Source organism: Podarcis pityusensis (genome assembly GCF_964106645.2).
Source record: "Podarcis pityusensis genome assembly, chromosome: 3".
Taxonomy (NCBI): Eukaryota; Metazoa; Chordata; class Lepidosauria; order Squamata; family Lacertidae; genus Podarcis; species Podarcis pityusensis.
This window is the reverse complement of record NC_138026.1, coordinates 7,331,556-7,355,379: the sequence shown is the minus strand read 5'-3', so window position 1 is coordinate 7,355,379 and position 23,824 is coordinate 7,331,556. Positions and strand designations below refer to the sequence as shown.

General features: G+C 44.3%; 1 protein-coding gene across 1 annotated transcript; it reads left to right on the top strand.

Annotated features, from left to right (window-relative positions):
* The first annotated feature begins 909 nt into the window (after window positions 1-909).
* Window positions 910-23,132, top strand: C1D (C1D nuclear receptor corepressor). Its single transcript, XM_080999419.1, has 6 exons — window positions 910-1,063; window positions 8,708-8,890; window positions 13,772-13,946; window positions 17,278-17,344; window positions 17,787-17,842; window positions 22,831-23,132. Exons 3-6 carry the CDS (start codon window positions 13,806-13,808, stop codon window positions 23,005-23,007), a joined length of 441 nt encoding a protein of 146 aa, XP_080855545.1. The 5' UTR covers window positions 910-1,063; window positions 8,708-8,890; window positions 13,772-13,805; the 3' UTR covers window positions 23,008-23,132.
* The last annotated feature ends 692 nt before the right edge of the window (window positions 23,133-23,824 follow it).

Below are 23,824 nucleotides of genomic sequence, written 5' to 3'. Positions count from 1 at the left end.
AATTATGGTGTTGGAGGAGATTCTTGAGAGTCCCATGGACTGCAAGAAGATCAGACCTATCCATTCTTAAGGAAATCAGCCCTGAGTGCTCACTGGAAGGACAGATCCTGAAGCTGAGGCTCCAATACTTTGGCCACCTCATGAGAAGAGAAGACTCCCTGGAAAAGACCCTGATGTTGGGAAAGATGGAGGGCACAAGGAGAAGGGGACGACAGAGGACGAGATGGTTGGACAGTGTTCTCAAAGCTACCAGCATGAGTTTGACAAAACTGCGGGAGGCAGTGGAAGACAGGAGTGCCTGGCATACTCTGGTCCATGGGGTCACGAAGAGTCGGACACGACTAAACGACTAAACAGCAACAAAGAACATAAGGACAGACCAAGCCTCTGCTCTCACAGTGGTCAAACTGAGGCCTGTGGGATCCCTGCAAGCAAGACCTGAGCTCTAAAGCACCCTCCCTTCTTCCAGCAACTAGTATGCAGAAGCATAAAGATCCGATAGCGGAGGCCATTTCTGGACCTTTTCCTGGTCTCCTTTACCATGTAAATCAGGAGGAAGGAACCTTTATCAGCTGGGCTGGGTTACAATTCTCTTGTGGCTAACCTTCTCGGGAGGGTCACGAAGAGTCGGACACGACTAAACGACAACAAATTATTATTATTATTATTACATCTACATCAGTGCTATTTTCCTAGAAAAAAGAGGTTCCAGAGCTCATCACGAACACCTCCCCCCTTCTTTTTAGAATGGCAAAGGCCAAAAATCAGAAATAAACCCGCGCGCCCCGCTGCGTAAAGCGCAGCCTTTCCCCGCGCGCAGCCCGGCCGGAGACCCGCGGGACCCCCTTGGCTCGGAGGGGTCGAGCTGCGCAGGCCCGGCCTCCTCGTCTCCCAGCGAAGGAGCGCGGTGGGCGGCCAGGCTCCGCGGCTCCGCCTCGCCCAAGCCCAAGCCCGGCCGGCCGAGCAGGCAGGCGGGCGGGCGGGCGGGACTCCGGGGGCGCCTCCCCGGCTTCTGCGTCAGAGCGCTGCGCGCAAGCGGAGGCCCGCCGTCTCCACGCCGCAGGTAGGAAGAAGCGCCGCTGGGCGAGGAGCGGGGCCCCCGGCTCGCGAGGAAGCAGGCAGGCAGGCAGGCAGGTGGGCGCTGGCCTCCCGTTTAGCCCGGTGGCGGTGGAGGGACTGCATTCCCCGCAGGACCCGCAGCGCCAAAGCGGGTGGCCTCGGGGGTCCCTGGGCCCAGAGCTGGTTGCGCCTTTCCGGGGAGGGGGGAGATCTGCTGGATCCGGCCGCGAGGCGTCCCCTGACCCGCAGGATCGCCCAGGGGCCTCTTCTGGAAAGTGCCCCCAACACCCCCCCCAAAAAAAAAGAAAGGAAAGGAAAAGCTCTCCGCAGTTCTCATTTTCTTCCTTATTCTGTATACCGCCCTTCATCCCTAGATCCCAGGGCGGATCACAGCATTAAAAACACAAAATACATATTAAAAACAAGAACAGGAGGAAAGCAAATCAGTAACCCCCTTCTCCCCACTCACTTCCACAAACACATTTAAAAGTGTTTCTGGGAGGGGGTGGTTTTGTTTTGTTTTGATTATGTATTTCGTGTTTAGAGTGGATCCACACTAAGCATTTGTTAAAACATGTGCAGCACATGTTTAATGCACATGGCTTCCCCCTGCTGCCAAAGAATCCTGGGAATTGTAGTTTCCATCCCAGAGAGGCTACGGTTCCCAGAATACTTTTCTGAGGGGAGAGGGAGGAGCCATGCGCTTCAGATTGTGGTGTGTGTGTTTGAATGTGCTTTAAATACATGGTGTGCATGCGGACCCGGGCAATTCATTTGGCTATTGTAGTTGTTGAAGCACTTTTTCCTTTGAGTTGCATCTGATGGGTTTGCAGGAGCAGAAAGAGTTTCTGCTTGTGTAAGGCAGGCTGCCTTGTTTTTGTCAAGAAGCACCAACCTTTGCTGCTGCTGCTGCCTCCGTTTCCACCCAGGGGTGGGGAGAAGCCGGTCCTATGTGATTATGGCCCAGAAAGATGAAGTAGGGTGGGGGGTGGAGTTGTTGGTTTCTGCTTTCCTTCACTGTGCAGCGAAAGGGCTTGTCACGAGACAGGTGTTTACATTCCACAGTCTGTACTGTTGGAGTTTCTCACGGGAAAGGGAGACTGGATGTGACGTACACTGGTTTCCTGTTTTTCACTGTACTTTGCTGTTTCACTTTGTGATTTCTCTCCGAGCTGTCGAGGAGAGAGGATGCATTCTCTGCTCCGGCAGAGGCAAGATGTCTTTCTGTAATATACCAGCTTTGAACTGTAAATAAAGCAATATAGAGTATGCAGCACGTACTCCTCATCCTTCCGCTGGGCACGAGACTCTGCTTTAAACCAACACGTGGTTATGGGCCCAGAAGTCGAATCGGAGTGCCGGCAAAGCATCGGAATGCAGAGGGACAGATCGGATCGGAATCTGCTCTGCGCGTAAAAGTGATTGATGAGGTATGTGCTACTGCTCCGGGCAGCCTGCCAGCTTCTAGTTAATGGCTTTATGGCTGGACTTTGAACTTTCAAAGCCGTTTTGCCGGGAATAGGCAAAAGGCTCCCAGGCACAAGTTACTATGCTGGGGAAATCGAAAGTAACTTTTAAGTGCGCTTTTGGAATAAGGCAGCTGCAGCAGTGACGCAGCAAGATTTAAAGCAGCATATATGATGCTGAAGGCTAATGCCAGAGTCATGATGGCCCTTCAGGATGCTTGTGGGATTCCTAAGCTCAACAAGAAAAATTACGCGGACTGGGTTCTGTATGCAGAGGCAATTCTGCGGAAAGAGGGTTTGTTTGAGGTGATTACAGAAACCCCCCCAGCTCCAGTTACAGATGCATGGGAAGCTAAGGATTCCAAAGCAAGGGGAACTCTTACATTGATAGTATCCCCAGAAGAGCTCTGTCTATTGCGTGATAAGACCTCAGCCAGAGAAATTTGGGACGCTTTGAGAGAAGCTCACTTAAGGACAAAAGCTGGGTCCACTATGTTTTACTTTAACAAGCTGCATAATATGGCTCTTGCTGAAGGTGGAGATGTGCGTTTACATCTGATGGAGATGCAAAATCTGAGACATGAGCTGCAACAGAGAGGACTCAACTTTCCAGAGGCTGTGTATTCTTTCATGATACTACAATCTTTGGGTTCAGGTTGGGAGTCTGTTGCAACCCAGATTGCTGTGCAGCCAACCGCTCAGCTGACAGTGGACTTTGTTACTGCTGTGATTCAAAATGAAGCAGATCGCCGGGGTGCTAGCTGCATGGGCAAGGGGGAGTCTTCACAGACGTCGTCCCATAGTGCAGTGGAACCACCAGATGGCGCCAAAGCTTTGAAGGCAGTGAAATGCTACTCGTGTGGACGTCTAGGCCATATGAAGAGGGAATGCAGATATCCCAGGGCCAAGACAGAGCAGCGCAGCGAAAGCTCATCGCGCGGAAAAGGCCGAGGCAAAGGCAAAGGTCCGGTGTCTAGGACAACGCAGCACAAGGCTATGGTTTCACGCTTCACTCCAAAGGTTGCAGAGGTCCAGAAGACGTCTAGATCTTTCTTCGTTGTTGATTCAGCGGCGACCCACCACATGTGCAATGATAAGAGACTGTTTGTGTCTTTTACACCGCAGGAAGGTGCGATTCACCAGGCGGATGACCACACTATTCCCAGTAAAGGCTACGGAACTGTTGTTCTTCACAGTTTGGACTTATCGATACAGAATGTGCTTTATGTGCCAGACGCCAAACATAATCTGCTCAGCGTTGGACAGCTGAATGAGCGGAACATTGACGTTTCCTTCAAGAACAGGAAGTGCATCATCACAAAGAAAAATGATTATGTATTGCATGCTGAATATGTTGATCGTTTGTTTGTTTTGTATTATGATGATGTTGTGCAGGATGACACTTGTTGCATTGCAGGTTCTAACAAAAGTTTGCATGCAGAATGTATTCATGATTTTCACCGAAAATTTGGTCATTTGCATTTTGAGGCAGTATCTAAAATGCCTGCCTTGGTTGAAGGTATGACTATTAAACCCTGCAGGTACTACATGAAGTGCAAAGCATGCGCAGCAAACAAGGTGAAAATGGCTGCGAAAGGTAAGGTGTCTAGTAGGCAACCTACAGAACCATACCAGGTTGTTCATGCAGATTTGGTTGGACCACTAGCGCCCTCTTTGGGTGGAAATAGATACTTCATGGTTCTCGTTGATGCATTTTCCAGATATATTTTTGTGTACAATCTCAAGCAGAAATCAGAGGCTTTTCCTAGGTTCAAGGAATTCTGTGCTTGGTTGGAAAATGTGCATGGTAAGAAGATAAAGACTCTTTTCAGTGATCGCGGGGGAGAATTCACTTCTCAGCAGTTTGAAGCTTTTCTGACTGAGAAAGGAATTCAACACGATTTGTCTAGTCCTCGCTCGCCATGGCAGAATGGACTTGCGGAACGGGCAAATCAGACATTGCTTCAAGGGTTAAAAACCTTGCTGCATGATGCCAATCTTCCAGAGAGTTATTGGGCCGAATCTCTCTCGTGTTTTGTTTACAGTTACAATCGCAGGTTATCTTCAGCGATTGGTTGTACCCCCTATGAGAAGATGTTTGGCAAGAAGCCATACATCAAACACATGAAAATTTTTGGTTCTGACATGTGGGTTCGCTCACCACAAAACTCCAAGTTAGACAAGCGTGGATTGCATGGTATCTTTCTAGGTTATCAGAAAGGGTCTTACAGAATAATGATGACTGACTCTGAGACAATTAAGCTCACGAGAAGTGTTGAGTACAATGCAAAGTGGGGGGAGAATGTGGGAATTTTCCAATGTTATCCTGATGACGGTGATGAGACTGAGGATAGTCAAAAGCAACCACAACAACCCACACCCACTGATGAAGGTTCTGAGTCTGAATCTGAAACTGAATCGGGTGATTCAGAGGATTTCAAGAGTGCGAAAGCCTCTATGCGACCCTCTGAAAGCTCTGATCAAGAATTGGAGGAACCATTGTTCACAATAGGTCGTTTTTCTCCTAAGAAGGAAAAGGAGAGTGTTGAAGACTTAAGGCTAATTCGTAGGTCACAGAGAGCCACAAAAGGCAGACCTCCAAAAAGATTTGCTGATGAGTTTGCTACGATAGCAGTAACAGCTGTTAAAAGCTCCAAGAAGGTATTTGAACCTTCAAGTTTCCAAGACATCCAGGGTTTGGATTCAAAGGAAGCTGAGCCATGGTTAAATGCCATGAAGGCTGAGCTTGATTCCTTAGAAAGGAACAAAACATGGGAGCTAGTTCCAGTAGTTCCAGGAATGAAACTGCTTGGAAGCAAATGGGTCTTCAAAGCGAAGACAGATCAAAATGGCAAGATAGTCAGACACAAAGCCAGATTGGTAGCCAGAGGTTTTGCACAGGTACCAGGTGAAGACTATCACGAGACCTATTCACCCACAGTGAGATATGAAAGCATTAGGCTTATGCTCAAGCTAGCTGCAGAGGAAAATCTACACATTAGTCACCATGATATTAATACAGCTTTTCTGTACGGATCTCTGGATGAATCACTTTATATGCTTCCACCTGATGGCGTACAGGTAAAACAGGGATTTGTTTGTGCTCTGAAGAAATCCCTTTATGGTCTCAAACAAAGTGCACGGTGTTGGCACACAAAACTCACTGAAGTATTGTTTTCTCTAGGTTTTCAGCAAGGGAAAGCTGATCCATGTGTATTTGTCAAAGAGGAGGGGCAAAAGAAACTGTACTGTTTGTTTTATGTTGATGATTTATTATTCTTTTGGAAAGATGTCGCAATGTACAATAACGCCCTAGCTCAACTGAAAGAGCACTTTGACATGAAAGATCTTGGTGAGGTAAACAACTACCTATCTCTGGAAATAGAGAGAGATCAAGATGGTAACATTCTAGTACACCAGTCACGGAAAATTGCTGATGTGTTAAGCAAACTAAATCTGATGGATGCTAACCCTGTAGACACACCGATGACAACAGGTTATCAGGTAGATGACACTGAAGAAGCATTTTCTGACACTACACTGTACAGAAGTGTGCTAGGCAAGCTAAACTTCATTGCCAGATGTTCAAGACCAGACATTGCTGTTAGCTGTAATTTGCTAAGCAGACAAGTCAACAATCCTAGTGTCAAGGATTGGAAAGCTCTGAAACGCATAGCGCGGTATTTGAAAGGCACTATGCATTACAGACTGAGATTTAACAATCAGAAGTCTGGTGGTCTTGAGATATTTGCAGATGCAAGTTTTGGAAGTGACACTACAGACAGGAAAAGTACGTCTGGAGTTTGCTACATGTACAATCAAGGTCTGTTTGATTGGTCATGCAAGAAGCAAACAACAGTTAGTTTAAGTACTTGTGAAGCCGAACTGAATGCACTATCGTATTCACTTAAGGATTGTGAATGGTTAATACAATTGTGCAAAGATATGAAAATTCCTGTCAAATGTCCAATCCAGGTTTACCAGGACAACAAAGCATGTTTGGCTTTGCTGAAGTCTGAAGGTTGTAAGCAAAGCACGAAGCACTTGCAATTAAAGTTGCAGCATGCTAGGGAATGTATTCAGAAGGGACTCGTAACGGTGTCCTATATGCCAGGTAATGAAATTCCTGCTGATGTATTGTCCAAGATTGTATCAAGGGATCAACACTGTACCTATGTGCAGAAGTTGGGTTTGTACTGATATTGTACGAACACGCTGCCCAGTGATGTTCACAGAAAGGGGGAGGATGTTGGTTTCTGCTTTCCTTCACTGTGCAGCGAAAGGGCTTGTCACGAGACAGGTGTTTACATTCCACAGTCTGTACTGTTGGAGTTTCTCACGGGAAAGGGAGACTGGATGTGACGTACACTGGTTTCCTGTTTTTCACTGTACTTTGCTGTTTCACTTTGTGATTTCTCTCCGAGCTGTCGAGGAGAGAGGATGCATTCTCTGCTCCGGCAGAGGCAAGATGTCTTTCTGTAATATACCAGCTTTGAACTGTAAATAAAGCAATATAGAGTATGCAGCACGTACTCCTCATCCTTCCGCTGGGCACGAGACTCTGCTTTAAACCAACAGGAGTCAGTGAAAATAGTGTGCCACCTTTTTGTACAACACTTCGTGTTTGGGGCCGGATTAGTTGAAGGACACTGGCTGTGGGCCCATTTTGGCCTACTTTGACTCCAGTCTGCTCCCACTACATGTGTTTGAAGCAGTACAGTGGTACCTCAGGTTACATACGCTTCAGGTTACATACGCTTCAGGTTACAGACTCCGCTAACCCAGAAATAGTGCTTCAGGTTAAGAACTTTGCTTCAGGATGAGAACAGAAATCGTGCTCCAGCGGCGCGGCAGCAGCAGGAGGCCCCGTTAGCTGAAGTGGTGCTTCAGGTTAAGAACAGTTTCAGGTTAAGAACGGACCTCTGGAACGAATTAAGTACTTAACCTGAGGACCACTGTATTAGAAACTGAGATATGAAAGCTAGGACCTGAATGACTCCTTAAAACCTAGGTTATGGGTGCAAGAATGGAATGCCTAGGTGTGCTTTTTAATAACAGGAATACAAACTGAAAATGAATGAACTGCAGCTAAAATATTAAGTTAATTTTTCACATGGTCTAGTCCTTCCCCTAGGGACGCGGGTGGCGCTGTGGGTTAAACCACAGAGCCTAGGACTTGCTGATCAGACGGTCAGTGGTTCGAATCCCCGCACCGGGTTAGCTCCCAACTGCTCCTGCCAACCTAGCAGTTCGAAAGCATGTCAAAGTGCAAGTAGATAAATAGGTACCACTCTGGCGGGAAGGTAAACGGCATTTCAATGCGCTGCTCTGGTTCGCCAGAAGCGGCTTCGTCATGCTGGCCACATGACCCAGAAGCTGTACGCCGGCTCCCTTGGCCAATAAAGCGAGATGAGCGCCGCAAGCCCAGAGTCGGTCACGACTGGACCTAATGGTCAGGGGTCCCTTTACCTTTACCTTTTAGTCCTTCCCCTGCCCACCCCCCTAATATTCTTAAGAGGGTCTCTTCTCAAGTCTTCAGAGAGCAGCTACAAGTGGGGAGGCAGAAAAAAGTCCTTTCCCTCCACGCTGCAGTTTTAATCTGAAATCTTAGGCACAGTACTGCGCCCTGAGCTCAGAAATTCCCTGTCGCACAATGCGCCTAGAACAATGGGAGTTTTGAACACTGGTTTGTAGCTGAGTGCACGTGGCAAAGGCTCAGACAGCCCTTGCACTGGCACAGATGGCAGCTTAAGTGAATTGGAGTTTGGTAACGGGCCTGGGATGAATCTATAGCCCTGCCACCTATGCGGTGTGAACATCGACCAAGAAAGCAGCCTGGGGTGGGGATGTGATCTAACTATGTTTCAGGCCTCTAATGTGTACAGAGCCTGTAGAGTTCACCATCCTTTGCGATAAGCATCAGAGTGGCCTCCTTGTTAGCCTGCCTTTATGATAAGTTAGACTGGCAGCCACTAAGGAAGGCCTATGTTATAAAAGGACCCTATTCCATGGGAGGCTCAGTGAATGGCCTTTTCAGTCCAGCATTGAAAGCAGCTTTTAACTGATGGGATTTTATTGGCCATGGCAGTTCTGTTGCTTGAATTACACCGTGAAATATCGGTGCTTGCTTATAATGTATTATATAAGTTTTAAATATATTTTATGTTTTTGATGTTTGCCAGCTTGAGAAAGACTACACAGAAAGGGGTGAGGAGGTATTGACAAATAAAACACCTGCCTAAACTGAGTTCTGCAAAACACAGCAAGTGAGTGGATGAAGGCTTTTCAACTTCATCACTCAAGGGAAACCGTCCTCCAACAGCTATAGGTGAAAGTGCATCTGATTCCGGATTATTTTAAGCAAGGTACTGTTTTCTTCACACTTAACCCTACTTCTTAAATCATCTGTGCTCAGCTCACATACTGTTTTTTGGAGTTCTCAAACTCTTTTCTGAATGCTTGCACCCTAGTACTTTGCATTGTGCTGAAGTGCAAGCGTTTGGGCAGCTGTGGACTGTGCGCAACAGACGAGAGAGAGGATTCATTGAAACAGGGCAGTCTTTATTCCAGATTACTTAATCCAGAATGCTTTGGGTACTGCCGCTCCGCTGCTGGCACGTACTCCCGAGAAGGTTAGCCACAAGAGAATTGTAACCCAGCCCAGCTGATAAAGGTTCCTTCCTCCTGATTTACATGGTAAAGGAGACCAGGAAAAGGTCCAGAAATGGCCTCCGCTATCGGATCTTTATGCTTCTGCATACTAGTTGCTGGAAGAAGGGAGGGTGCTTTAGAGCTCAGGTCTTGCTTGCAGACTTCCCACAGGCCTCACTTTCACCACTGTGAGAGCAGAGGCGAGATGGGCCATTGGCTTGGTCCAGTAGGCTCTCCTTATGTTCTTTGTTGTTGTTTAGTCGCTTAGTTGTGTCCGACTCTTCGTGACCCCATGGACCAGAGCATGCCAGGCGCTCCTGTCTTCCACTGCCTCACGCAGTTTGGTCAAACTCATGTTTGTAGCTTTGGGAACACTGTCCAACCATCTCGTCCTCTGTTGTCCCCTTCTCCTTGTGCCCTCCATCTTTCCCAACATCAGGGTCTTTTCCAGGGAGTCTTCTCTTCTCAGGAGGTGGCCAAAGTATTGGAGCCTTAGCTTCAAGATCTGTCCTTCCAGTGAGCACTCAGGGCTGATTTCCTGAAGAATGGAGAGGTTTGATCTTCGTGCAGTCCATGGGACTCTCAAGAGTCTCCTCCTCCTCATTCAAAAGCATCAATTCTTCGGCAGTCAGCCTTCTTTATGGTCCAGCTCTCACTTCCATACATCACAACTGGGAAAACCATAGCTTTAACTATACGGACCTTTGTTGGCAAGGTGATGTCTCTCCCTATGTTCTTAAGCGGATTCAAATCAGATATGGTGCTTTATGTATGTTAAACCCCCAGTACAATGGCTATTGTAGGGGAAAGAAGCAGGGAGAAAGCTGAATGGGTGCAATCCTCAGGTATGCCTGCCTGTAATGATATTCAGGGTGAGCAGTTTCTGAGGGGAAGCATGTTTGGAGGACGACTTTCTTTACTGGGTAAAAGCCTACGGATAAAATTTGAAGTGGTGGTACTACATAGACTTCTAAATACCTGCAGGCACAAGGCCGTTATTTTCAAAAACAAGCAAGTAGAAAGCGAGCCCTTTCAAATTTTGGATATATCTGTTAAAAATGAGGTACAGGTTTGATGTCCTGGAATTATTAGCCTGCTGGAGAATGCTTTCATGGTCATTTTGTCCTTACATCTATTCATATCTCTGTAATAGTTTAAGGCTACAGCTTTGTGAATTAACAGTTATCAAACTCTTCCCATCAACTCTCTGAAACACCACACTTGGAATATCGGCACAATAAAGTTCACGGTATTTTTTCAAAACCATAAATATATTTCCAAGTGTCCAGAAATGGTACTTTATCTTCTGGTGTGGCATGAGGTGAAGGAAAAAAACAAGGAGGGGTGTATTTATTTCTGAAGCCTCTCTCCCTCTCTGCCCCAAAATGTGGGACAGCACACCTGTGTGTAACCTTTTCTTTAATCTGAATGGAAGAGTTTAGGTTAGAGTTTCCCAGACTTCACAACCTTCATCCTGGTGACCCACAGCAAAAATACAATTAAAAATCAGGTACCATTTAGCACAGCAAAGTGCAATAGCTACAACAGCTGAAGACCTTTACCAATTTCAAAGTGGACTGGAGGGGGAGAGATTTGCTGCCCATGAGATTTGCTATTCCTGTCGGTTGCCTGTAAGCAGTACTTCTGGGCAGAAATATAAGGGTCACCCTTTTAAAATCATTCCTGCAGCATCATTCAGTCGTGCCTTCATTTTGCAGGAACTGGCCAATATACATTTGATTCAAGTAGTGTGCTTACCCACAGAATAGCTTCACTTTTATACATTCCTTGCTTAGTGGCTCTGCAGAATGTTCTATTCCGCCCCCACTTTTTAAAAACCTTTCTGGCCTTCTCTCAGAACTGGGATTATTTGTTTTTGTTTTTTTAGTTTTTTATTTATACAGCAAGAAAAACACACACACACAAATACCAAATTACACACAAATTACAAAAATAACCATAGACACATAATTTTCTTAGCAAACAATAAAACATCTACTGGTCTTAACACTAAAGACCCAACTTCCCGTCTATTCCATATTTCAAATTCATATTACTTTTTGCCAGTACACGCTTTTATCATAATTAAACTTATTCTCAATAAATCTAATTTCTTATATCTACCTTGCAAGTATTACTGAAGTTCCTCGAATGCTGCAACAGAATTTAAACTACTATATTTATTTTTCAGATAATCTTTGAAAACCTCCCATTTTGAAACAAATTCCTGTTTTGATTTATTCTTTATTTTTTTCTGATAAACCATCTAATTCGGCATATTCTGTCAGCTTTTGGATCCAATCTTGTATAGAGGGGATTTCATTACTCTTCCATTTTGCTGCGATCAAAACTCTTGCTGCCGCCGTCGCATATAAAAATATACCCTTCCTCTTTTGTGGAATATCCAAATCTGTTATTCCCAGGAGGTAGGCCTCTGGTTTTTTACTGAAAGAGATCTTTAGCATTTTTTGCAGTTCTACATGGATACTCTCCCAGAATACTTGTATTTTCCTACATATCCACCACATATGGCAGAATGTTGCGAACTGGGATTATTTGGAAGGAAATTTTTGTTGCTGTTATGTAGAACCGTCGTTCAGTTTTGGCACAAGGAATGGGGTGGAAAGGCAGGCCAGAAACTGATCAAGTTTCTGCTTGTTGTATGTAGGAAGTACCTTTTTTGTATAGTTTGAAGTAATTGTTTTGCAGATTAAGTAAGGGAAAGAAACAAGGAGTCCAGGATTGCCTGTAGATATATGGAATCATCCACATTTCTTTATTTCCCCCTTAGCAACTTCTGTTCCATAGCAGTTTGTGTTGATTTTGGCAACCAACTGTTTTGTTGAAGCAGGCAATGGTCTTACTTATTGAAGATTAAAGCTTGAACACAACTGCTTAAAACTAGGGGTGTTGCCTGGAATCTTAGTCATTACTATGAGTTTCAACCGATTTCTGAACTAAGTGATTAAAACACAAGTTTTAAGCCGCCATCTTAAAAAGGGATCTGATTTCTCTCTCTCTCTCTCTCTCTCTCTCCTCTCTCACACAAAAGCTGTGCCACTGACCTGTGGTCAATTTGGGGACACCTCTTTAAATGATCCAAACTTTTAAAGTTAAGTGGACCAATCAGTTGTCCAAACAACTTTTAAACTCTGCCATAGCAGCAGCACATTCTCTGTGGTCATACTCTGGCCTCTGCCAGCTCAGTTTTGTGTGTGTCTTTTTTGAGGTAATAAAAAGTAGTATTCTCCCCACCCCCCGAATCAGTGGAGGTGCACAATTTCTCAATGAGAGCTAATGGGGCACTCATTTATTTTATGAACGTGCTTTCTGGCTGAGTCCATGTGATGGAAATGAAAAAAGTTCCCGTCCTTGCAGACATCCATGTTCCTGGCCCACACCCCTTTTCTTTTGAAAAAAAAGCGCTATTCAGATGATGTCTTTGCGGTGTGGTTCCTGAACTCCATTGTCTGGTTCCCACATTGTTATCAGTAGAATATTAAATTATGTATTACACGGGGTATTTTCATGCCAACATCAGCATTCTGGTTCCAGTGGTGAGCAGAGAGCAGCATGAGAAGTAGTCTTAACCCAAATCTAAATCTTTAAAATGGGCGGGGAATCTATGGCTCTCCAGATGTTCATCATCTCCATCTCTTATCAACCCAGACGATGAGCCATGCTGGTTGGGGTTGGTAGGAACTGGAATCCAACAACATCTGGAGGGCCTTCTGCTTTAAATGATACCAGTATGCTCTAGGTCATGGGTAGGCAAACTAAGGCCCGGGGGCCAGATCCGGCCCAATCGCCTTCTCAATCCGGCCTGCAGACGGTCCGGGAATCAGCGTGTTTTTACATGAGTAGAATGTGTGCTTTTATCTCTGGGTTATTTATGGGACATAGGAATTTGTTCATTTTCACTCTCTCCAAAATATAGTCTGCCCCCCCCACAAGGTCTGAGGGACAGTGGACCGGCCCCCTGCTGAAAAGGTTTGCTGACCCCTGATCTAGGTGCTGCACATTTATTAATTTTATTACATTTATATCAGCATGGTGTAGTGGTTAAGCCAGTGTATTGTAGTGGTTAAGAGCGGTAGACTTGTAATCTGGTGAACCGGGTTCACGTCTCCGCTCCTCCACATGCAGCTGCTGGGTGACCTTGGGCCAGTCACACTTCTTTGAAGTCTCTCAGCCCCACTCACCTCACAGAGTGTTTGTTGTGGGGGAGGAAGGGAAAGGAGAATGTGAGCCGCTTTGAGACTCCTTCAGGTAGTGATAAAGCGGGATATCAAATTCAAACTCTCTTCTTCTTCTTCTTCTTCTTCTTCTTCTTCTTCTTCTTCTTCTTCTTCTTTCCTTTCTTCCGTCATGGAACCCAAGTTGATGGTGGCTTTCATGAGGTGCATGAAAGTGGTACATATTCTATCATGATAATATTTGAAAACCTGTTCAAAATGAAAAAAGTTGCCAACCTTGCAGACTTCCCTTGGTTATCTAGGACTGTCAACCCATAGGTTGACGTAAGTGATTTCTTTAAGAGCTCGCGGACCATTTCATGAGCCTAATGTTTCTGTGTTTATCTACCTGTACTGTAGGTAAACCTGTCCTGGTTCTTGTGTGTAGAGCATAATGTCGGAGAGTGATCTTGCTGGAGAAGAGTACCCAGCAGAGATCCATGATTACCTTTCGGCCTTTGATAAGTCTCTTGGTTTTGTGGATGAGATGCTGAAGACTATGATGTCTGTGTCGAGAAGTGAGCTTCTCCAGAAGGTAAGAAGCAGGTGAAGGCACAGCAGTGTTTGTCTTTTAACTAATCAATGGTGGAAGGGAGGGTCCCCAGCGGTCTTTCATAATAGGGTGGCTTGTACTTCATCCAGAAAGTACGTTCTCTGCTTGCCTTATTTCTGGAAGTGGGGTTTTAGAATAAACTCGCCCTAGAATGTAAAATCTAGGTGTTAAACTGCTACCGTACCCATTCCAGCTGTAGGAAGAACAAATCTAAAAGAATATATGAAGTATCTTTTCTTTCTCACTTTCAACACCCAGAAACAGCACAAGGCACTGCCTGAGGCCTTGGTACATGTATCGATGTACCTTAACATTTAAAATCCAATTTGTAATTTCTTTGGGGCAAAATAAAAACTCGTCCATCAGGGAGTTTCACCCCCGAAGCTTTCCAAACATGAATAAATTATAAACACAACGGTTCTGACAACTCAGCTCTTTGACAGCATCCATGTTCAATCTTGTAAGCTGCACACTCATGTAACCTGAGTTTCCTGGAAATCCTGTAGGAATGAAATGATAGATTGGGTTTGACAGCCAAAAAAAACATTTCTACCTTTTGGTGTACAGCTGCAATATCCCTGCATGCATTGTACACTTAAGTACAGGTGGCAGCGATCCATAGCCACCAGTGGCGTACGACTCCTTCCTTGCTTGTGAAGAGAAGCAACTCTGCGAGCACCTGGGGCTTTCGTAGTTGGCTGTGAGGGAGGTCCACTGGTTACCTCGTTGGGTCACTGCCAGGATTGACAAGTACCGTATTTTTCGCTCCATAGGGCGCACTGGACCATAGGGCGCACCTAGTTTTTAGGGGGGGAAATAAAGAAAAAAAATTAGTTCCCCCCCAAGCCACAAAGAGCAAAGAAGCCAAGACAGCGAGCGGGGTCCATCCCGCTGGCTGTCTTGGCTTCCTCTTTAGCAACGCGCAACCTCTCCAGCCAGTGCTCCGAAGGCTTGTGGATAGCTGCCTGAAGCCTGAAGCCTCAAATATATAAAAGGATGTCACATAGAGGAGGGAGAAAGGTTGTTTTCTGCTGCTCCAGAGAAGCGGACACGGAGCAATGGATCCAAACTACAAGAAAGAAGATTCCACCTAAACATTAGGAAGAACTTCCTGACAGTAAGAGCTGTTCGACAGTGGAATTTGCTGCCAAGGAGTGTGGTGGAGTCTCCTTCTTTGGAGGTCTTTAAGCAGAGGCTTGACAACCATATGTCAGGAGTGCTCTGATGGTGTTTCCTGCTTGGCAGGGGGTTGGACTCGATGGCCCTTGTGGTCTCTTCCAACTCTATGATTCTATGATTCTATGATTCTATGATTCTATGAGTGAGAGGGGTCGGTGCGCACCAACCCCTCTCGCTCTCCAGGCTTCAGCGAAAGCCTGCATTCGCCCCATAGGATGCACACACTTTCCCCCTTCATTTTTGGAGGGAAAAAAGTGCGTCCTGTAGAGCGAAAAATACGGTAGATAATAAATGGGAGCAGTGGTGTAGCATAATGGCTCCTAGAGCTTCCTTTGGTGGTGATGTTGGTGGAGGAGACTGCTACTTCTGAAGCCCAGACAGCTTGCTGGGGGCTGGGGTGGAGTTACTATTTCCTACCACAGTCATTAAATATATATATATATTTCCTTCCCATTGACTGCAGCAGATTGAGGAGGACAAAATAGGCCAGCTCCCAGGCTGGCATAGTTTTGGGGTCGGTTTGGGGAGTATTGGGGGATGCTTAGGATCCTGGAATGCCTTGTGTTGTCCTTTGACATTGATGGTTTCCCTTCCTGTGGAACAGTGATGCTTCTCTTTTGTGGGCTTCTCTTTTTCACCCACAGAAAGATCTGAAATAGCCACTCGTTTCCCTGGAAGTATACACAAGCTCCCCAAATTGCAAACTGTCAAGTCCTGTTAGAATCAGTTGGCTTTTGGGAAGCTTCCCCTCCACCTGCAATTGAGGGACAACAATACTAGTCTACCTTACAGAGTTATTGTAAATATTCCTGCAGATTATGTGAAAAAATGTGAATCGTTTTAAATGTTCAGAACGGGTACATAGATGCTGAGTTGTGTATTAGCTTATTTCAGCATACATTGACACTTGGGTTGCGAACATACCGTATTTTTTGCTCTATAAGACTCACTTTTTCCCTCCTAAAAAGTAAGGAGAAATGTGTGTGCGTCTTATGGAGCGAATGCAGGCTGTGCAGCTATCCCAGAAGCCAGAACAGCAAGAGGGATTGCTGCTTTCGCTGCACAGCGATCCTTCTTGCTGTTCTGGATTCTGAGATTCAGAATATTTTTTTCCTTGTTTTCCTCCTCCAAAAACTAGGTGCGTCTTGTGGTCTGGTGCATCTTATAGAGCGAAAAATACGGTAATCTGTGCGGGAGGCACGTTCGCAACCCACAGTGCCATGTCTGCACACACGCGGGTTGCGATTTGGCGCTTCTGCGCATGTGCGACCGCCGAAACCCAGAAGTAACCCATTCCGGTACTTCTGGGTTGGGGCGGTGTGCAACTCAAAAACGCGCAACCTGAAGTGTCTGTAACCTGAGGTATGACTGTGCTTTGTGGATTTCCTGACATTTCGTTGGGTTGGGTAGGTAATACTTTAATGGGACAGTTTTATTAGGTGTCTGAAAGTCAAGCCCCCAAATGCAGATCATGCCTACATAAATATTACTTTCTGTTCTTTAGAAATTTGTTTACTTGAAATTATTGGGTAGGATTCCATGAACAATTTGATTTTTTTTTTAATGAACTTTGAATTTTGCGAAGTACTGTTAGATTCCAGATTGGGGGGAATGTGCCATTGACGCTATACTGTGATAGTACAGTGGTGCCCCGCAAGACGAATGCCTCGCAAGACGGAAAACCCGCTAGATGAAAGGGTTTTCCGTTTTGGAGGTGCTTCGCAAAACGAATTTCCTATGTGCTTGCTTCGCAAGACGAAAATGTCTTGCGAGTTCCTGCGGGGTTTTTTTCCTCCCCCCCCCTTTTTCCCAAGCCGCTAAGCCGCTTATCAGCTGATCGGCTAAGCCGCTTAACAGCTGATCGTTAAGCCGCTTAACAGCTGATCGCTAAGCCGCTTATCAGCTGATCCGCTGAGCCCGCTAAGCCGCTAATACTGTAGCGCTAATCCTCTAAACCGCTAATGGGCTTGCTTCGCAAGACGAAAAAACCCGCAAGACGAAGAGACTCGCGGAACGGATTCTTTTCGTCTTGCGAGGCACCACTGTAATTGGTTCCTGTAGCTGGAAGCCTTTTTTGATGTCTCAGTTAAATAATGAAATGCACACGATGACGTTTGTATCTTTTGTGTTTTAGTTGGATCCTCTTGAACAAGCAAAATTAGATTTGGTCTCTGCTTACACATTGAATTCGATGTTTTGGGGTGAGTGTGGAGTATGAAATTTATGGTGGTAATTTAAGCACTTTAGCATGTAACTGCATATTTAAATATGCGACTTGGCAGCTAAGTATCCATCCTATTTCTAATGATGATTTTACAGCCACTATACTTTTATAAGTGACACTTAAAGAAAAGCTTAATTATTTAAGCCTTTGCCATTTTTGTAATAGCTGATCAATTCCCTTTTCTTGTTCTTCGGTTCCTCTAGCAACCCTTCCGATTCTCCGTAGAGCCTTTGATGCCATTTCACCCAGCTGTTAGGCATTTTATATTATGACGAATACCACTGAGTTCAGTTTAGCAAAGCAGCTTTACAGTCTTGCAATTGATGTGTGCTTTTGCAGTTTAGATGTGTAGTAAGGATTCTATTTGCTAAAGTCTCTCACAACAATAATAATATTGATTAATAAAATTCATTTTACAGTATATCTTGCCACACAAGGAATTAATCCAAAGGAGCACCCAGTGAAACAGGAGCTGGTAAGATTCTTATTTAAAATACAGTACAAAATCAGATTCTTACTTAAAATACAGTACAAAATTCCTGGGATAAATGCTTGCACAATGTTAAACCCCCCCCTCTCTCTGAGTGTGTGTGTTCCTGGATAGATCCTCAATTATAACCTTATTTTATATTTTTATTTTATTCCAAGCATGTCAGGGTGATATTCCTAGTTCTTCCTCTACCCCAATTTAACCTCTCAACAACCCTGTGAGGTTGATTAAGAGTCACTGACTGGCCCAAGGCCACCTAGACCAGGCACCCCCAACCTTTGGCCCTCCAGATGTTTTGGACTACAATTCCCATCATCCCTCCACTGGGCTTGTTAACTAGGGATCATGGGAGTTGTAGGCCAAAACATCTGGAGGACCAAAGATTGGTGATGCCTGACCTAGACCTTCATGGCTGTTTGCACCTTGATCTCCCGAGTCCTCTTCCAATGCCAACCCAGCCTTCCTCAACCTTGGATCTCCAGGTTTTCTTGAACAACAGCTCCCCTGAGCACTGGCCATTCTGGCTAGGAATGATGGGAGTTGTAGTCCAGACATCTAGGGACCAAGGTTGAGAGAGCCTATGTTTCCCCCCCCCCTTTTAAAAAATACTTTATTTTTCAATTTTCAAAATAACTGCATTTTTTCTTTTGTATGTACATATCCAATCCAAATTTGCATTAAATGACTCCCCCCCCGCCCCCTCTGGTTTCCATTCCCCCCCCTTTAATTCTCCTTGCATATAATTATGTCTCTCCAATTAATTATAACTTCTTTTTTCCTCCTAATTCTATTATTAGTTCATAAATGTTACATCAAACCTGGTAATGTTTTAACATTTTTACAGTATTCTTTAAAGTAATCTGTAAAATCTTCCCATTCTTGATTGAGTTTTTCCTCATCTTGCTGTCTGATCTTCACGGTAAGTTTAGCCATTTCGGCATAGTCTATCATCTTAGTCTTCCATTCTTCTTTTGTTGGGACATTCTCTTCTTTCCAGTTCTGGGCAAGTAACATTCTAGCTGCTGTAGTCGCACACATAAACAGTCTCTTCTGCTTCTTTGCACTTCTTCTTCTATTACTCCTAGTAAAAAAGCCTCTGGTTTTTTAACAAACGTATTCTTAAACATTTTGGAAATTTCATTGTATACCATTTCCCAGAAGCCCTTTACTTGCAGATGATGAATGAACTTTATTACGGTCACAGACCAGGATAAACAACAACAACAACAACATATAAACAAAATAGCAGTTAGGATTTTTTTTTAACCGATAATTGTTAGAGCAAATAAGGACAAAGAAACAAGCATAGGATAAAACATCTGAATAAAATACAAGATTAAACACGGATAATGGATGGATAAAAACTGATAATTAAAACATATAAGAACTAAAAACAAATAACATGCAGTTAAAACTACTGTAAGCATAAGAACTAAAAGACTCGCAGTTAAACAACTATAAGAGGCTGCAGAGTAGAAGCCTCTGAAATAGAGGACACGCACAACATTAGAAACTAATGTGCAGATATGGTTAAAACAGACAAGTAAAACAATATACAACAATAAATTTAGAAACAATGTACAACAATGAACTATCCCAGGGAGTTGACTCAGAGTCACTCATGGAACCGAGTTTGGGGATTTTCATGCCAAACTATTTTGAGTTGGGCCTACAGATTTGTACACAGAATCTGGCGACTATCCAGGTCATCTTCCTTTACTTCTTTTACACATCCACCACATATGAAAAACTGTACCTTCTTTCTCCTTGCATTTTCAGCATAAATTAGAAGAATTTTTATACATCTTAGCGAGCCTTACTGGAGTCAAATACCACCGGTACATCAGAGAGAGTTTATGCTAACCACTTTTCCACACTTGCTTCCAGTACAAAGCTTTTGCTTCCATGTGTTGGTGTACTGCCTCCAGTGAAAATTTGCTGAAGCAAAGCCACCATTGAGTATGACCAGTTGTTCATATGATTTGCTCACCTTCCTAAGCTAGGAAGGAATTCCCAGGAGGCGAGCGTTTCTTTGAAACAGTCTTGCCTGTCTCTGCAAGCAGAAGTTTCAGGCTCGGTGAAATTCCAAAAGGGCTACAAGTTAAAAGTCAGACAATCCTTTCTGATGCCTCTCCCTACTGAGAGTCGAATTCTGTGCCAGCCACCTTTTCACTTGCGGAATGGAAAAATGTTGCACATCTAATAATTATTTATAACTTCCAGTACAGTGTGTTTTCCTATAAATACTTGGACTTGTGTTAATCTCTGAGGCTACCTTTCCTTACTCCTGTATGACTTTAAAAGTATCATGTGGTTGATTTACTAGCGAAAACGGGAAAAGATTCTCCCTCCCCTTTTCCAATCCCTCCATTAATTCATTTTCTCAGCAGTAAAGAATCCAGTTCGGCAACAAAGCTAAAAGCTTTTTTGGCACCAGTTGTATGTATACTGTCCAGTAATTCTACATTAGTGACATATTTACTGCCTACGATAAATCTTTTCAGTTTGTCTTTATATTCCATTTAGATGCATGAGTACAGTATATAAGGCTGGATACCTTGGAAATTCTGCTGACTTCAAGAATCAAATCAAATGATTTAGCTTGAAGAATAGAAAAACTGCAGATCAAATCTATCAGAATAGTTGTGACATATACATTGTATTATTCTATATACACGCACACATCGTTGCTAAAACAATGAACAGTGCGTAACCATAAAAGCAGATGGTTGGCAGAACTAATTGCAGAATAAAAGTTACTCTTGCGTAGAGAACTATAGCTTCATGCCCATACATAACGTGTGGCTAGATTTGCGGTGCATACTTTTAGAAAGAAGATTTGCATTTGTTCCAAGATCTTATCTGAACCAAATTGCCATTCAATTTTTCTTACCTCTTCCCAAAGCTATGTCAGTATAGCCTATAGAAAATATATTTAGTGTTGAAAATCTCAAGCGATGTGTGAATTGTTCGTTTTGCTGAAAGCTTGAACTCCCTGAGAGGAAAGGGATTATTTTCCAATTCTTCTAGTTCCTTGTAAACATTGTATAATGAAGTGGGGGTGGGGTGGGGGGAAGGAGAGAGAGGTGGATGGTATTTCCTTCTGAAGGATGACATGATGTCCTTATCTTGCATATGGATGCTCAATCAGTAGTCGCTGCTCTCTTGCTGTATGTCTGGTACTTAGGACCAAAGGGAACATACATGATCGGTTCAGTGGAACTTTTCAATCAGGTTGTGAGAATCCATTACGTGTGTCATTGAATGTAAATCTCTTCATCAGCTCCTTTTACCTACGTTGACATATAGGCTTGCCATTTATTCCTATGGCTTGTTGGAGCACTCCTGAGGCCATCACACAACATGTTATGATGGTCTTGAGAAAACAAGGTCACTATCTAATCAAACGTTTGTTGTAATGGGATTAAAGGGAACTCCGTATACTCGTAATTTTGGAAATCTTAATCAAAAGATCGGTGCCAGCCCAGGACATTCTGCTGCCTGAAGCAGAGACAAAATGGCAGCCACACCATCAGAACCCCTACCAGGGCCAGCATTTTCTGGATCATTGGCACCAGTTCCTGCCTTTTTCTATGGTGACACCATGAGGTGAAGAGGCCACATAATTTATATTATACACCCCATCTACGTAGAATCCTTTTCTTCCTTGAACCACTGCTATCTGAAATTACATTTTATCTAAATGAAACAACTGTGCTGAGTGGATGCTTTGGAATTTACACAGCTACCCTTCCAGGTGATTCAAAAGAATCTGATAGTGTGTTCTACTAATAGTTGTGCAACTAGAACTGCAGGTTTAAATAGGCTGGATAATCTGCAAGCAAGTTAAAGGTGCTTATGGGGCGTGGGTTTTTTTTTGGAGAGGCTATTTTGGTTCCGCTTTTAGTGTAATGGGGAATGAAAAGAAGATTATAGGTCCCCCTTTCCCTCTAAGAGTTATGTTTAAAACAGTGTTTAGGGCTTTGTAGGTCAGTAGCAAAGTATAAAGTCAGATAGCCAGTGCAATTCTTCTAGAAGTGGTGTCATGTGCTTATGGTACATCCCTCTACTCAGCCACCCAGTCAGACCACACCGACCCACAACACGCAGTAAGTTCAAGACCCTTGCCTGTGGCAACTGATGGTCATGGTCAGCCAAACAATTTCAGGCCTCCAGAGCTTCAATGGATCCCATCAAAAAGGACTAGGTGGTTCCTTCTGGATCTGTTACAACCACGGTGTCCCAACTTGTCATGGTGGCAAAGTATTTTATCCACTAGGTCCCTAGAGACATGTCCCAGCAGGCTTTCGAGGGCTCCAGTACTTTGTTCACTTAGATATTAATAAACTTTGCACCACTTAGAATAGCTCTGCTGGCTTTTTGAGATGCAATTGAGGCAACCCACAATCCTCTCTTGCTTCCCCCACTACTGTAAATAATGGGCAATTATGCATTCTTAATGCACATCGGTGCCAAACTTATCGCTCTGCTTTCCTTTGGACCACATCAGTGAGGCTGAGGCGTGCGTGTCTTGTTGTCAGGGCAATTGGTCCAGGTTTATGCGCTCCCTTGCTTAGCCATTGCTCTATGGCCCTTGTCAGTACAGGGCTGCCTTAGCTGTGGCCCCCCAGATATTGCTGAATTACAAGCCCCATCATCCTTGATCATTGGTCCTGCTGGTTGGGGCTGATGGGAGCTGGAGTCCTTCAGGAGGCTGGAAGGAGCAGCTTCTCCATCCCTGAGATAAGCGAGCAACACTAACAAAAGGATCTCAGACATGAATTTTGCATTTAGCCCTTGAGAATTAGATTTTCGTCTTGGAGGAGAGTCCCCACTGTGAGTTAGTTTTCGGCGAAGTTGAATTCTGGAATGTGCAAGCAAATCATAGTTTGAGGTGGGTCTTTTGTTTACCGTTTTGCTTAACAACCCCTACACTTTTTTGATAGGAATTGTGATCTTTCCATGTCTTCCAGGAGAGGATAAGAACCTACATGAACAGAGTCAAAGAGATAACGGACAAGAAAAAAGCTGCCAGACTTGATAAAGGAGCCGCTTCGAGATTTCTGCGGAGTGCCCTCTATGAACCCAAACCTCAGAACAAGTCTGCAAAGAGAACTCCCATTCCAGCCAAAAAGAAGAAAACACACTAGGATTTCCCTGTTTTCATTGGTATAGGCGGAATGAATATTTTAATTGAATGTGTCATGTTTCATATGCAGTAAAAATACGTTTTGGTGAAATAAATTTATAACAAAAAACCATTTGAGATTTGTAACCCTGCCTCAGATCCTGTTGTTTATTTTGACTTTTGATAGAGAAGCTGAAATTAACTAATCAGGGTCTTCCAACCTACCTACTTTTTACAAAATAGAACTTATAGCTAATTTGTCTTTTGATCTGGGAAACACGACAAGGTATCCATATGCTAGGCAGCTGAAGAGCAACTACTGCAGAACAGATAGTTTGCAGATTGCACCGTCCGTGATCAAATGTATCTGCTTGTCTGCATCTGACCCTTGTGTGCAGTTCTTTCGTTCTAAACCAGCTTAGCTGCTGCTGCTGCGGTTTATCAAGTATCCTCTTGAATGAATCTGCTGTTAATAAGAATTGTTCCCTTCCGTTGTAGTTCTGCTGGTGCTCTAGTTCAGGAATGACGGAGCCTCCAGAAGTGGCTGCACTTCTGTACAGCTCCCACCAGCCTCTCTGCCCAATGGCCATACTGGCTGGAGCGGATGGAAGTTGGCAGTCCAATATCATCTGAAGGGACACAGGTTCTTCATCCCTGCTCTAGCTCAACTGGTTAATGTTTTAGTTGGTGTTCTTGCTGGAGTGCCTCCCCCCACCCACCCTTCAATTCCATTCATGTTGCTATTGGCATCTATCTTTCTCAAGAGACAATGGAGTGCTCTTCTGGAATCGCAATCAGACCACTGGAGAATCACAGCGCCTGCTGTGGCTGCAGAGACT

What these genes read in the sequence shown, in the direction of transcription:
- C1D (XM_080999419.1), top strand. Translation starts at nt 13,806, where the DNA reads ATGTCGGAGAGTGATCTTGCTGGAGAAGAGTACCCAGCAGAGATCCAT. An exon ending in ATTGAATTCGATGTTTTGGG is followed by an intron (nt 17,345 to 17,786) that starts GTGAGTGTGGAG and finishes TTCATTTTACAG; the next exon opens with TATATCTTGCCACACAAGGA. An exon ending in ACCCAGTGAAACAGGAGCTG is followed by an intron (nt 17,843 to 22,830) that starts GTAAGATTCTTA and finishes CATGTCTTCCAG; the next exon opens with GAGAGGATAAGAACCTACAT.